Below are 16,899 nucleotides of genomic sequence, written 5' to 3' on the forward strand. Positions count from 1 at the left end.
AGGAAGGTATTTTTTTTCCAGGGGGGCAAACAAGTCACATTTCCCCCAAAAAGAGTGTAGTTCCCTAAAAAACATTGCTTCAATTTGAATTTATGGCGTTAATGCAGTAATTAACACATATTATTGTGGCTAAAATGAAATTATATGTGTGAAATACATAATTTTTGGTTGACTTTCACTTTCCAGGGGGAGCACGGCCCCCTTGGCACCCCCACCTTCCGGACGCCCATGAGCATGTGTGTATATTTCGAGCACGCAAAAATAAAATATAAACAAAGATATAAGTAAACAACGACAGGCCCTCTTGAATTTAATGACAAATTTTTTGTTTTTTGTTTATAAAAAAATACATTTATGAAAACCTTTGTTACTGTAAGACACACACACTTCAAGTTATACCAGCAAAAAAAAAAAAAAAAAGAAGCATGATTTGTTATTGGGGATATATACAATCAGGTGCATTGTCTGCTGCTATTACTCTGGTTTCAATTTATGAATCACTTCACTAAACCAGGATTCAAATCTTGGTCTGTCCATTTCTTGCTAATCATCCATCCCTTTCTTTGCACGGAACAGTAAATATGCGCCTTCAACAAAGACTTCATTGCTGTTAGTGGGTGAAACAATAAGCCTCCCCCTTCCCCTCTCCCTTTCTCGTCGCTTTCTTCAGCCCTGGCGGTGGTTTTGCACGGTGGTACATATAAAAAAATTCAATGTAAAACCCACGCCCCTCCCAGAGTTAAAGCACGGCTGGTCCAAATAATAAACATGTTTCTTCTCACGGGGATATATTTTAATACCGGGGACATTCTTTTGTCGTTAAACAACAAACAATCGTTTCCTCTTCCTAAACTCAAACCGCAAATCATTCAACATCAGGGATACAGTTCGTGCGCACATTGATGGCAAATCACCTCACGCCCTGTTTTACTTTGATCTTGTTTCCGTAAGGAGGATTATGCATTTTAAACAACTTGCTTGATTTGAAGAGCTTTTCCTTTCGGATGAAGCCCACAATAACACTCGCTGAACAGGAGACCTCGATTCAGCCATTCTCGCCGCTGTATAGCACCATTATTAATCACAATAAACATAGGGTTAAAATAGTGGGATGTGCAACACTGGTATCACGGATTCCACGCGCTCTGCAACGTATTCAGTCTTGCTCGACTCGCACTTGGGCTTCAGTGATTCCTCAGCGCAATACAAACTCCAGTTGGCGAATCTGCGGATCCAAGTTCGTCTGCACAGTGATTGCAACCGATCAAGTCCACACCTGCTAATGGATGTATTATTTTGTCTGTATTTTACAAATTAAATAACTGTTTTCTTTCAAGTATGCAGTTGTTTCGGAATAGAACCCGTCTCAGTAGAACTATATTCTGCGCGCACGTTTGGATCTACATATGCGAAAACCTGCTGCAAGGTTAACCTGACGCTTGGCTTAGAGCAGAGGAAACAGACCGGTAGACGATATGGCTGCTGCAGTTATACTTACAGACCTCCGGCCCGAGCTTCATCTAAAAATCTTTAATTTCATAATGTAAGGTGACCCGTATGGATATATTACCAGAATAATTCACTTTGCTAGGCTATCACCATCCTTCGACAGTGCATGTACATTGTTGATAAAATATAATTTTCTACGTTTGACGGGAATGCAGTTGAAGAACGTGGAGGAACTGAATAGTGAAGCTACGGAGATTGACCGTGAAATCGAGAGCATGGTGGAGGAATGCAGAATGTTGTGCCAATTTAGTAATTACCGATGTCGCCTGGAGGAGAAAAAGTCTAATCTGTTGTGGAAGGTGATGGACTTAGTGATTATGCATTCATATTGTAAAGAAAAAGGAATGGAGACATTCTAAAGTATAGCAGTGCAAATCAAATGCGACAAACACATGTGGGTTCAGTAATTATTTTTGGAAACTCCTAAATAGTTATCGTATAAGACATCTGTTAATGAAAATTATATCCTTATTACTGCAAACATGTTCCAGAAAACTAAAATTATGTACATTAATTTAAATGTATGATGTAATACAATAAACTTGTTGTTAATCATAAGTAATATGTAGTATTTTTTTCTTAAAGGTGATGTAAGTACAATAAAATTGTGTATTTTAAAATATGTGATGTAAAAATGTAATAAATACTCTTTTGCAAATATTATTGAATGAGTATGGGGTCGGCAGCACTGAGGTTATTTGCGTATATATCCCTAATACGGGGACTTTGGTGGCGAGATCGAAAATCGGCAAGTATCTTACTACATAACATGTTAATCTGCAAGTTTTAAAAGGATATATATATATATATATATACCTGTATATATTTGAAAAGATACATTTGTATGGTGTTGTGTACGAACTGTAAAGAACATACTGAGAAGCCGATTATTGCGTCACTAAAAAATACTCAATAAAGCAAAGTATCTATAATTTCTCCGAGTGGGTAAGTTCCGCCGAAATACAAGACAAATTAAGAGAGACAAATGACGTCGCATCCTCAAAGCAATTAATGAGTTTTGGCATGGAAATTACAAAAAATAGGCTATATATGTTTTAACACTAAACTTTTATCAAATTAAATGCAAATCAATATCCTTGCCAACACCTTCCAATTGTTTTCTGGGCACGACCGTTAGGACACAACTATTATAGGTACTGAAAACTATTCTATCATTTTCCTCTAAAATTTGAGGGAATTTCCGGGACAGGATTTGAACATCTGAAACCCTGCTCCGGGCATGCCCTTGGGTTGTAGTGTTATCCTACTTCTGGTTTTAGTGGGTAGGGGACAAACTACTGACATGCAATCCTACTGTACAATAGCTTGAAACTTCTGTAAACTTCATTGCTTTCTTTTAAAATATTCCGGAACACAACATGCTTGATTGATTGAGTAAAATTTTGGGGTGCTTGGGAAGAAATCATATTCTGTAGTGTCCGATGATAAGGTATTTATTCAGATCCCAAATCGCCCTAAACTGGAAATATATTGCAAAATTAAACATATTCACGGCTTCGCAAAATGAATTTTACAACAGTAAATTTTCTGATCGATTTATTTTGCTGCTTCGCCACTTGAACAGATATTATTTTGTTCATTGAAAAAATCAGTAATTTACAAACAATATAGAGGAAAACAAAACGTGCCGAAGCTCAAGCGATGGCTATCTCCAGACTGAAGACTGGCTTCAAAGATTGCAAGTGCAACAATCGTGTCATTCCAAACGCAGTTCACAGTGCTCTTCCCTTTATCCACTTTTCTAGTTTGATTGATTAAACGTGAGAGTAAAACAGGCTCCTTTACGCTGGAATTTAGTCGGAGCTAATTCTTCTACTTTCCAGGCTTCCCCCCAATGTCTTCATGGGATTTGGCGAGCTGAGCCTCCACCATTTCAAGCCTCTTCTTCTGGGCAGCGAACACCTGCTGCTGCAAGTTGTCCAGGGCTTCTAGCTCTGTCCTTATGTTGCTCACCGTCCCCAGGAGGGAGTTGATGATCCACTCGGTTTGCTGGCATTTTGGAAACTTCCTGGGTGAGTCTCCAGAAGCTGAAACGAGATGATCCACAATTAGGAAACCATAGATGGGCAATTCCATTGTGACATATGTGACATTCAGACAAATTTACATTATTTTTTTAAATATTTTCTTAGAACCAATTTCATTTTTCCTTGATGAAAGGTTTAATTTCAGAATATTCCTCTCTCATCACAATTTTCATCTACAGAAAATACAATTTTTTGTAATTGTGATGGGTGTGACACTTCTAGACATGACTTTAGTATATTCCTCAGTCTTTCAGAAAACTGTGAAATATATGGGTTCACTGAATATATTTTATTTTATTTTCACAAAGCAAACTTTACTCGACATTTAGATGCTTTCAGTTTCAAAAAATATTACTACATTCTTTTTCTTTAAACATTTCTTGCCTGTGACGGGTGTAACAAATTTTGTGATGGATGTAATATCATGCACATTATTTACTTTGTAGGATTATGGAACAATACTAAATAGATTCTTGAAACTAAGGTTCGTTTTAGAAATCAAACTTCAGAGTTTAAGATATAGAAATAATAAATGAGATTATTAGAACGAAATTAGAATTAAATTAGTTTTCTTATGGTATAATACTATATCATAATGAAACTAAATTAAGTGGAAACACCACACACAAAATCTCACTTCACATCTACTACAAAAGTAATTGGCTTGAGACAGCAGGTTATTTAGAAACCATTAAACTAATGTTTGTATTAATAATTCATAGTTTTCCTCTTTAATTTCGCATGTAATAAGTGAAACTTTGAATAAAAATAAATTATCCTTGTTTGTCCACTTTCGCATGGAATGGCTCAGAGTCAAGAAGTAAACACTTTGGGAGAGTGAAGCCGGATAGATACTTCAGCTGAGAAGTCGCTTGTTGGGGGGAGGAAGTAATTGAATTGATTGACTGAATTGTAGCTTTAAGTCCACTTATGCACAAGTATGCTAATCGGGACTGGATCTACACCTTAAAGTGGGATCCGAACCTCTGTGCAATGTGCCTCAACAGGGTATTGAACCCGAAGGAAGATGAAGTAAAGAACAGGTAAAGTCCTTCACTGTACAGTGATTGCACCATACAATGACGACATAGAGATTGAATGATTGATTCATTTAGTTTCTTTTACATCGCTTTTCTGACACTTTTGGCTAATTTCGACTAAAATATACAGAAAAGATGAGCGCCAAAACATTCTCGACCTCATCCATGATGTAGGTGATGTCATCATCAACACGTTCAGCCCGCTTCTAATCCATAAAAATTACCCCCCGGGTTCCTGCCTATTGGGAACCCCACAGCCTCTTTATGTGAAAAATTCGCACCTGAGTTCACCTATCTCGGGTCTCCCGCGTAGCAGTCAGACGTCCCACCGACTGAACTATTGTGACTCACATCATCAACAACAACAATAGCTAAATTAGTCGGTGGTCTCAAGCCAAAGGCCATATAATTTGCCGCCACTGAATAGAGATATACGCGATTTTCCAAAAGCGCAGAAAAGCGAAGTAAAATAATTAAATCAATCAATCATGTATTGAGATGTAATTTAATTTTTTACTTATTATTTATCGTCACTTTTCTGCCACTTTTGGCTAATCGCGACGATGAGAATGAGTGATGTGATGAAATTAATGAAGGCGCATTTACAAAGAAAACCCATGTCCAGGTCTGAATTCGAACCCGGGATCTCTTGACTCGTAGCGCACTGTGATAACCACTCCGCCACGGTGGTCGGCGAAATGTTGTTGGAGTATTACACTCCTCAAAAAGAGTTTGGAATATTATTATATATGGTGATGGACAAGATCTTGGAATTCAACAACACGTGGCATCTGTCTGCTGGACGTTCTCTTGCTTTCGCCTACATATGCCACCCTGGCTATTATCTATCGCCCAATCGTCGTCGCCTTGTAATTAAGGAGTCCCGAGTTCGATTCCAGGTGGAGGCACATAGTGGTTCGGATCCCACTTTAAACTGCAGGTTCAGTCCCGATTAGCTTTACTGTGCATCATCTAGACTTAAAACACCAATAAATCATAACCTATCGCCTAACACAACAATATTCCAAACTTTTGTGCTTAATATAATATGCCAAATTTTTTGTGAGGATTGTATTATGGTCGAATTGCAGCTAAACCTAAACGTACAATTGTAGAGTTGCAATATTATGGTCCAAAGTAAGGGGTTGGAATCGCGGTCTGGAAATGGGCGTTCTATGTCTGTAAGCAACTGTGTTGCTGATTGCCCAGTCGAGGTGGGGGGGGGGGATATTGGTCAGTTGAAGGAAATATTTAGTTAACTTCGTTCTTGTATTGGATGGAGACTAAATAGAAAATTAAATAGAGATAGAAAATTTTAAAAAATGAAAAAAAAATTTAGATGGTACAGAACTGTATAGCCTAGTACTTATTTCTGACAACTCCGAAGTGTCCACGTGACATTAAATAAACAAGTAGTTCGCTTGGGAAGCAATCAAAGCAACACCATTCCCCGCCAAAATAAAAATGATCTTCTTTTTACTTGATTTTGAATGTTATTATTTAGCGTCGCTTTCCTGCAAATTTTGGCTAATCGTGACGATGAGGAGGAGTCAACGTAGATTAATGTTATATTTGACTGTTTCGGCTATTACAGACATGTGTACTTTTTGTTATTATTTTACTCAACTTTTCTACTTCTCTGGGCCAATCGCAGCGATGGGGATGAATCATAAATGGATGAAGTAGGTGAAAGAAACCAACGCCAAGAACACCAGGACACCTGAAATCGCGTAATGCATTCATTCACTTACCACTTCGGTGAGAAAACTAAGTATAATTAACATTCCTAATAAACAAATAAATAGAAGTGAATGTAATATAAATACTTACACTCTTCTGATTCTGTGGGGTCTGTTTCAGTCTCCATTTTGTCGTCCTGTAAAAAAAGAAGATAAATAAAATCGGTATAGTTCCTAAATAATTCGAACTTTATACTATAACGTTAATTGTAAAGAACTTCCTACATCACATACCATTGAAACTACATATTCACAATTGAAAATTTATTTAACACAAGCTTTATGCACGAAGTGTATTTTACTCAACCTATTCCGAAATTAACAGCCCACTTGGTATTACATCCAAAAGTCAACTGTGTCCTCAGGAATTTCAAAAGGGGGATTTGACTTTAAAAGAGGCTAAAGCTTAAAAAAAATAGTCTTAGTCCCGTCTGGATCTTACAGTCGTTTTTCTTATTTCACTGTCAGTTTTCTGCCACATTCAAGTAGTCACGTAATCTTTCGGAGGAAAATCTCAACGCAACTTTTCCGTTCCCGTACAACAACGTGTCTTATGAGTTTTAAGTGCATCTAATGCACAGATAGGCTTAATCGGATGATCCTGTAGTGTAAAGTGAGATCCGAACGAACTACCATGTGCCCCAGGGGCCGTTCCATGGGTGTCCACACCCCATAATGTTCTTCAGCACCCCTTTTTCAAAACCTATTTACAACCAAATACGCCAATAACTTTAGTGCCTTATTAGTCTATACTATTTTACCTACAATGAGGGTAGATTGTTAAGAATTAAAGCGAGACCGCTGGCAGTCGCAATAAAAATCACCGGTGGTTGGTTATCTTTCGTTAGCATTGTTGTTAAGAATTGTTTCTTGATTTGTTTATTCAAGTTTGTGATTTTAGATATTTCCTACAGCCCAGTGTGATTTACTTTAGTTTATTTATTTATTTTAGCATTGCTGGTAAGAAACGCCTACTTGTTCTTCCTCTTTTCTTCAAGTCTCACTACACTACAACCATAATTTCATTTGCTTTCAATATAGTCAAATTGTGGCGTGCTCGGGAATTATTTAACATGAGTTCAATCGTAGCGGGCAGCACCCCCTAATTTACATTCCACACCTATTTTAAAAAAGGAACATCCCACAGCTAGCATCAAAGAAGACATTCCCCATTTAAATATATCCACTTCCAGCACTGCCTCCACCAGTGGTATTACCATATAGGCCAGTACGCTTCTGCTTTTACCCATCCAAACAAAACACATGGCTTAAAAATTATACCTCAACGCTACCATTGCCTTGCCAGCAAGTGGAATTAAAAGAAATTCATCTTGCTGCATCTTACCTCTTCAGAAACGATATTTGCACTTGTGTGCTACAGTACGAGCAACGAGCTTTCCATATTCATCGCTTGCATGGAATCGGATCATATTGTTGTGTCCGCCAATACTACATAAAGTAAATGCGTTATTGATTTGTACACAGTATTGAACTCGAACAGGGGCATTCCATAAAGTGCCCGTGAATCTATATTTTTAAAGTTAAATGCAATGATGTAATTTTATTTCGTGAGTCAACAATCTAAAATTGTCATTTCGATAGAAATTCAAGTATTATGCATAATTCAGTTAATAGTAGAAGGTATTTTACATATTGCTTGTTTATTCTAACTTTTTATTTACTTTTGTTTTGTATTCTGTCGCACCCGTGACACCAAAACACAGTTAATTTCCCCTTCAACTGTTACATTTCCCCTTCCAATAACACTACATTGAAAGATCAATTACTTCCTCTATTTGTTTTAAATAATTTAGTTTTCATCATTTGAAAATTCAAAAAAATTAAAATATAGTTCTTGTTAAGAAGTGTCTTATCTGTCTCAACCGTGACAAAAAAATATTCACCTGTAGCTATAAATATGGGAAAGTATTCTAAGGGTATTTATGTTTAATCAGCAGTAGTTTCATAATTCATTGCACAAAAATATAAGGAAAAATGTTGCTTAACTATTAATAGAATAGTTACTTTAAAGTGAAAAATGTAATCTGTGCGTCCCACCCGTGACAATAAAATAGCCTAAAACTGTCTTAGGAGAGTGTACATGTTATTTTGGAGTCATTTAGACTTGCGGCTAACTACTGGAAGTTAACAGAGAAGGTTCATAGAAAGTAGGTGGTGCTAGGTGCGTGACTTAGTGGTGACGCATTTCACTTCTATATACAGCATTTTTTGTCCCATCTTAAATTCGACCGACATTATTCGATTGATTTTTTAAGTAGAATTTTCTATTAATATAATAATAGAAATAACAACCCCTGGCAGAACAGTCCGCCAGGGTCAGGACCTATCTACCGACTGCCAGCCTCACTTCCACAAACATCAGCAGAGATGGGCGATCATCCAGTTAGGGAGTGACGTGTTAGTCAGAACGGCCAACCCCCAGACGTTGTAGATTGTTTTCCATGACCGGATTACTTACACATTCGTAGCACCCACATTCACTCACGATGGTGGGTGGCCACCGGTCACATACATTGAACGAAATCTCAGAAGAAAAGTTGTTACGCTTCCCCGCAGCAGACTGGAATCAGGCAGCGTCCCGTAGCCCGAACCTAAAGGCTGACACCTGCGGGACTAGAATTTTCTATTACTTCTTGCAAATAGTCTTTAAAAAGTGCAAGTTTCGAGTCGATGAAGCAAGTTTGGTCGTGTTTTTCATCCCCTCTCCACTTACAGATCGATAACTCTTCGCTCAGATATTTCAGATGGGAGAGAAATATTTTATGAGAAGCTGAGATAACAGGCGGAACTGGCGATTGTAGGTAGTAGTTCAGAACTTTGGTTCGTCGCAACGCAAACTTAAGTTGTTTAGCTTAAATTGCATCGAATCCTAAACTTTTCTAGAGACTACGTAGTACTTTTTCTTCGATCAGTTGCGAAGAGCATGAGTTTAGATTCGAAGCGTTTGCAACTGAGCGGCCAATAGTAAACTACCTAAACTCTGCATCTACTTGGTTAGTATTCGACTCAACTTAAGTTGCGACGAATCAATTCTGTGCCAAAGAACGTACTGGCCCTCGTCCTGAGTAAGTGATATTGCGTTACGCCAGGAGAACCCATACTTCGCAATAATATATACGTTCAAGTTCAGACTCTGTTCCACAAACAGCGCTTCATAATAATATCTACGTCCACGATCACCGCCCTGTCCCAGAAACGGACCAGCACGGAACCTAAGCCAACATAGGTCGGGCGAGATCGGGTATGCTCGACACGATTCAATATGTGAAAGAGGAGTTGTCCAATGAGGAGGATAGTCACCATCAGACTATCTGCGTGACAACCACCAACCACGTTCCCGGCACATGGCATGACTGGATTGGGTTTGTCGAGTTCAGCGCCGCGCTCTAATATTGAACGTCTGTAGGGATTAGACTCCGCAACCGAACAGCAAAAAAAAAAAATATTTATACGTAACCTCTGCATCTAGTCGGTTAGGATTCGATGCAACGTTTCCTTGCGACATATCAATATTCTGGACTTGCAAGTGTACAAAACTGCTCAAGTCATCACTATATTGTCTCTTTCCTAATCGTAGATCTTACCGTACTGACGGTCGAGCTATTTTCCTTATAGTTGTGAGATGGGCTAACACTACATTTAAATTAACAGTAGCCTTGTTGTTAGTAAGAAGGACAAGGCAACTACTAACTAAAAAACGGATGATATAATACGCATGCGAATGATAAGGCGATAGATTACTGCATTCGCTCTGCTATAAGAAAAATAGAAGTTGAACATTCTCTTTTTTTCTTTCGTTGTTTATTAGTAACACTGATGTTCGTGTTTTGTGTTAATGCCTTAATGGTTTGGTATCGTGTACTCTTAGGTGCTAGTTTTTACATAAATAACATAGGCAAGTAATCAACTTCTATCTACATCGTTCCCATTGTTTGATGTCCAAGAAAAATGCCGTCCACATAGAGGAGTGTTAAATGTCGTAAATCTAGCAAGGCTACAAGCAGAGCAAACCTACTTAGACGTAAAGACACGCACACTGCCCGTCAAGATAAACTGGGCAACTGTGCATGCACATGCCATTGCACAAAAGAAGTCTATGCAGCGACCGCCAAAGTCCGCCGTCAGCGCCGCAGGATGAATGATGCTTCACCATATGCCTTCTCGCTCTACCTCTCGCAGCCAGGGGACAGCACCGTCTGCCTTTCACGTGAAACACCCATACAGCGGAACCGCCAACGTGGGGCTGCTGCTATAGCAAGGATTTCACCACGACGCTGGATTAGCTTTTTAGAAGTTGCGTTTCATGGCAACTTCTCGTTCGACCTCAATATTGTTCTTAGTGAAATAAAAAGGGAAATAGTGGCAGCAATACGAAGGTATCTGAGGCGCTAAGCCATCAAACAACTCCTGCTGTTATCGGCAGAACACGACGACAGAGGCGATGAAAGATAAATGCATCACCACCACACCTGGCCGTATGCAGCAGGGTCAAGAGAAATTGTATTGTTATTTATTTCCCTTTAAAATAATTGCAAATAAAGCATTGTCACAATTTCGAAATGTATATATTACTTTCCTTTCCTCTCTCTTGGAAGTGTTGCTTACCTTTGGAAGGTAATTTTCTTTTCCTCAACCCCCTCACTGGAAAAAAGTCTATGTATACCCAAGTCACCTTCACTGTAGGGGCTTCAACTTCCACCAGTTGGGAAGATTCTAAAGTTAAAAATCGTATCGCCAATTGATATATGTATTTTTAAAGAACGTGTCGAATAATAATAACTACTCAGCTTCGGAATACAAGTCCGGTCGTCTCTCGAAGGGAGAGAAAAAAGAGTGGAGAATCTTTCTGCCTTGTATTTCTGGCTAATATATAAATAAAATAGGCAGCAAGTAATCACCAGCAATTATCTACTTTGTTTTCATTGTTTGATGTCAAAGAATAATGCCGTCCACACCAAAGAGTGTTAAATGTAGCAAACGCTACAAAGAGAGCCAACATAGCTAGACGTAAACGCACGCGGACCGCTCGCCAAGATAAACTGGACAACTGTGCATGCATGCACATGTCATTGCTCTTAAGGTGTCCGGGTAATGAACGCGAAAGTCTGCCCTCAGCGTCGCAGGGTGCATGATTCTGCACACACTACCTTTCGCAGCCACGGGGCAGCTTCGTCGTCCTCTCGCGAGGAAGCACCCATACAGTCAGAACCTCCAGCAGTGTTGTTTCCCCCCAAATAAAGTTATGTTATGCTCAACCCCTTCACTGGAAAAAAAAATATTTAAACCCATGTCACCGTACCTGTGTAAGGGCTCCAAAGTCTACTAGTTGGGAAGATTGTTAAGTACAAAATCCGCGAATCTGCACTTGAGGAACTACTTTGCAAAGCCTAAAGGGCACTGGAACTGCGTCTCAAATTTTGAAAATTGGTTTCCTTATAACAGCCATCAAAACTTATTATACATTTACTAAACACACGTTAGGAATAACTGCAGTGAAAACGGCATGTTTGTAAGCGAAGATGAAGATGGGAATTATTAGTGTTTTTACGTAAAACTTGCAACTGCTTCTCAATTGTGAAAACTGGCTTCCTCATAACAGACATCAAAATTCATAATACATTACTAAAAACACATGTTGGGAATGACTGCTGTGAAAACCGCATTTCTCTACGTGTTGTAGTTTGGAGGACGGAAATTATTTGCATTTTAACGTAAAACTTGCAACTGCTTCTCAATTGTGAAAACTGCTTTCCTCATAGCAAACATCAAAACTCATAATACAGAGTGTTCCGTTCAAATCTCCCTAATTTCAATTAATTACTGTGAACGAAGTACGATGAATTGTGAAATAACTGCAACACCAAATAAAAGGCCAGATCGTCAAGTTTTGTTTTCAAGACTTGAAGTTGTCAGTTTGCTCACTACGCAGCGCCACGGTCGCATAAATAAAAATGGCGACTGTTCAACAACGCGCGCAGGCAGTGATGTGGTATGCTGAGACAAAATCTGTGATTGCAACGCAACGAAATTTCAGACGAGTGTACGGAGGAGTTGCACCTGATGCTAAATCAATTAGGCTGTGGTTTAGTAAGTATCTAACAATCGGCAGTATCCTAACACAATCTGGTGGAGCACTCTGTCGTGTGGACTCCGCTGGACTTCTTCCTCTGGGGTTACGTCAAGGATCGTGTGTTTGCGACTCCAGTGAATTACATTCCAGAGTTACGAACCCGCATACGTGATGCGATTGCAACAGTAACAGGGGACATGTTGGAGAGAACATGGCAAGATGTTGAATACAGACTGGATATTGTTCGTTCTAACAATGGGGCACATGTGGAGGTGTATTAGTGTGTGGAAAATAAAATTCATGAGTTTTTCTTCAATTCTCTGAAATTTCATTGCTCTATCATTCATACTTTCTTTTCTACGATTAATTGAAATTAGGGAGATTTGAACGGAACACCCGGTACATTACTAAACACATGTTGGGAATGACTGCAGTGAAAACCGCATATCTCTATGCTTTGTTGTTTGGAAGATGGGAATTATTTGTGTTTTAACGTAAAACTTGGAACTGTTTCTCAGTAGTGAAAACTGGTTTCCTCATAACAGACATCAAAACTCATAAATCATTCCTAAACACACGTTGGGGATGACTGCGGTGATATCCGCATGAGTAGTTTAAACGTATTGGTTCTAAGTAATCCTTGTAGGTATGCCTAGTATTTAAGATCAGTTGTGACATATTTTGATGATTTTGATTATTTTTTATGGATTATATTGCGTTCGACAATGTTCTAGCCCTATTTTTTGCTCAATCTTATTTTTGGAGATTCATCTTTGTAGGTATACCATGATCTTACGTGATATAACTTAACCTATTCACTTTTTTACAGCCTTTTACTACGGGTTAAAATAACCTACAAAGTGTAAAATGGTTGTTTCTATGTTATCCTTGTAGATGGGCCCTCAGCGTAAACGGCTACGATGTATTTTTTGTTGATTTTATAGCATTTGACGATGTTGTAGCCCTATTGTTTGCTCAATCTTATTTTGGGACCTTTTTGTAGGTGGTGGGCACTCAACGTAAACGCCTACGATGTGTTTGGGGGCCTCATTTTTTTTGTAGGTGGGGGTCCTCAGCGTAAACGGCTACGATGTATTTTTTTTATGATGTGTGAGCCCCCCCCTCTTTTCACGATGTATGTCGTGGAATTGGTTCAATGCCCCCACTACTTTTGGAGGGGCCACAGTGAGGGCTCGGAGTGTTGCCAACTTACTCACAAAAATTTCACCATATGATATTTCACAGACGAAGCTAACCTACAAATAGAAGTTGGCACAGTGGAGGGGGGGGGGGGCTCGCAGTTATAGAACTCGTCGAGCAATAGCAGATAAAGCAAGAATCGTTTTCCTACAGCCCATATTTTATGAATTACAAAACATCTTAGAAATTACATCTTGAAATTTTAATCTAAAATAACTCGGAACCAGCAAGAACTAATCATCATCTGTCTAATAGGTTGTAGAGTACTTCTAATTTTTTATCGAATGCTATTAAATTTTCGAATTAGGGTCAAAACTAAGCCAGCAGATCAAGTTTCTTAAAAAATAAAAAAAAATGTATATATTTCCGAAACTTGAGGGGATGGAATTAATTTTGTTTGTTAGTCGAGAAGTTTTCGTCAAACTCTATCCAACAAATCTATAATTATCATCCTAGCTCAATTAGGAGCCAAGAAAATTAATGTCTTAGAAAAACGTCTTAAGATATTTGTCTTAAGAAAATTTTCTTGACAGACCGGAAGTAACATCTTGACAGACCGGAAGTCGACTTTCTTAAAGATTAAGATATTTGTCTTAAGACATTTTTATACGACGTTGAGTATCTCGACTCCTATGGGAGCTAGAACCATGTCACTTTGGTCTATGTATATACTAGTGCTTTTCCAACATGTTCACCCACCTTAGAACCTTCACAGATAACAAAAATAAAGTTTCCCCCTGTGCACATGTATAAAATTTAAACTCCAACCCACCAACATTCCCATTATCATACTGATTTTTTACCTTCCCAAAGCTTTTTTAGCACTCCATTCACACACCTCCACTGTAGACCTCATGGTAAGTGAATTGGGCAATAAAATTCAGTTAGTTATTTTATTTGCAATATCCTTCTATGTGCAAATGTCGGAACTCGATGAATGCTTGAGGGGGACAAGTCATTTTTTCCAGTACGTCAACAGTGTTTAACTCTTTTTGCCAGTGAATGGGTTAGGTGACTTGCAACGACGAAGGCCTTCTAGCAATACGAACTTAGCTTATGCCAGCGTAATTCGCTAAAATATCTTTAAATTTGAATATTTCTCATACCGCCGTATCTTGTTCTATTATACCTCTTCAAGAAAATTTGCCAATTAGTGAAAATTAATTGAGCAACAACAGCAAATGAGGTGCTAATAGGGGGCAAGCATACAGTGATATGAGAATATACGAATTGTCGGTTTCTTCGATTCAGACAGATGGATCGAATTGAAACTGGGTAAAAGGTAAAAAATAAAGTGTTCCCACGTATTGAAACTTGGATATTTTGTATTTTTTTTATATGATAGCTAAAAAATAGAGTTTGATTGGCTAATAATTTATATGTGGTGTTTTCTGATTGGTTTAAGTAAGCGAGATTTCTATTGGTTCTATAAATCTATATAAGTCAGAGCACAGTGCTGATTTCTCACCTTTGCTGGATCGGCAGAGGAACCCACATCGCGGGGGATAGAACCTGAACGGGCTCCACCAAAGTATAGGAGACTAGAAGCATATAATTTGGCGGAAAAGCCCAAGTAAGGTCATAGAGTTTTTCATAGGGAATAGTATTATCAGGTTGAATTTTAAGTTGGTGATATCCCATTAAATTTTATATAAAAATTTTAAATTTTATATAAATAACATATCTGAAATTATAAAAAATGGAATCACCTACCTGTTTTACTCGCAAGAATGATAAGATCGAATGTGTCACTTGTGGGAAACTAATTTCAAAGAATAATTTATCAATACAAAAGACAATGTGTAAAGGAGCAAATCGTTTGTTACCTTCTAAAGCCTGTGCTCAATGTGGAAAAGAAATTAGCATTCTCAAATCTAAGTAGACATTTGAAAATTTGCAAACCATCGACCGGAGAAGGAACATTGAAAAGAAAAATTGATTATTCTGAAGCTGAAGCTTCTGCTCCAAAACAAATTGATTGATTGATTTAGTTTATTTTACTTCGCGTTTTGTGCCTCTTGGCTAATTTGCGAAGATGGGGATGAGTGATGAAATGATGAAATGGATGAGAGTGGACATTCACAAACAACCATACCCGACCGGGATTCGAACCCGGGACCCTTGGCGTCGCAGCGCGATGTGCTAACCACTCGGCCACAGGGTCGGGCTCCAAATACAATTAAATTAAATAATAAATATAAACCAGTTAGGTCTGCCTTTAATGGTCGACTTCAGGATTTATCATTTACGTCGGAAGCAGGCCGTGACATTCCTAGTTTCTTGCGTGAAGCGAAAACTTTTGTACTGAATACTATGAAAAGTAATCTTGAAAATAATTCCATAAAAGTATACGTTGATTTATGTTCCGAATATGAGAAAGTCGATGGAACAACTAAAGGTTTTTATTATCCCACCAAAAACCAGGTTCTTTATTTGGCAGATGTTGAAAATTTGGACGAGTTTTACTCTAATCTGTCAAATGAGTTGATTATGAAACATGACACGTTCGAGGCTAAGGGGTCGGGATGGTCTTTATGTGGCAGTCCTCATACATTAACCATTTACGTGAACAAATTCATGCCTTTTTCTGCATTGAGTTACGTCCCTCTACCACCGAACATTCAAAGCAAGAAAGCAGTGTTAAATATTCAAAATAACCACTCAAAATGCTTTCTTTGGTGAATCTTGGCAGCTCTGTATCCTGTTCATTGGAAAAAAACCCAGAGCAAGTTTATCATTACAAGCAGTACGAGACAGAGTTTGAAAATGTAATGTCTAGTATTGAATACCCCGTGGCATTGTCAGACATATCAAAGTTCGAGTCGCGCGCACGAGATTCTGATGGAAAACGCATTGCTATTAATGTATATTCTTATACGTCAGAAAAACTTCTTGTGCATCCCATCAGGATAAATGATATCAACGATAATAATGCTCATATAATTAATCTTTTAATTTCAAACAACAATATTCACCATTACTGCCTTATTCGCTCACTATCACGACTAATCAGAAGTCAAGCAACGAAGTATGCAAATCACATCGAGGTTTGTCCAAGGTGTTTGACCACGTTTAATGATCGAAGAGAATTCAATCACCAAATATATACCGCACGGCAAATTGCTATTGAAAAACGTGTCGAACATGAAATATATTGCGGTGACAACTAACCAGCTCGAATGTTGATGCCCAAAAAGAATGAAGTCGAAGAATTCAAAATGTACAAGGCTTTGTTTTATCATCCAGCCATTATCGTCGCAGATTTTGAATCA

The 16,899-nt window shown here is 38.3% G+C and overlaps 1 protein-coding gene across 2 annotated transcripts in view; it reads right to left on the reverse strand.

Moving 5' to 3' along the window:
• Positions 1-3,051: 3,051 nt before the first annotated feature.
• Positions 3,052-16,899, reverse strand: part of LOC145985603 (ionotropic receptor 25a-like) — a 138,476-nt gene continuing 124,628 nt past the window's right edge. Inside the window, exons 10-11 of one of the 2 annotated variants that reach the window (XM_083119675.1) lie at positions 6,428-6,473; positions 3,052-3,557 (exon numbers count right to left, since the gene is read on the reverse strand). In XM_083119675.1, coding sequence (XP_082975801.1) covers positions 3,343-3,557; positions 6,428-6,473 — 261 coding nt within the window. In that variant the 3' untranslated portion in view covers positions 3,052-3,342. The remainder of the gene's footprint in view (positions 3,558-6,427; positions 6,474-16,899) is intronic. The other variant, XM_083119678.1, reaches the window with a different exon arrangement.

Source organism: Lepisma saccharinum, chromosome 1 (genome assembly GCF_977018435.1).
Source record: "Lepisma saccharinum chromosome 1, izLepSacc3.1, whole genome shotgun sequence".
In the NCBI taxonomy this organism is placed as follows: domain Eukaryota; kingdom Metazoa; phylum Arthropoda; class Insecta; order Zygentoma; family Lepismatidae; genus Lepisma; species Lepisma saccharinum.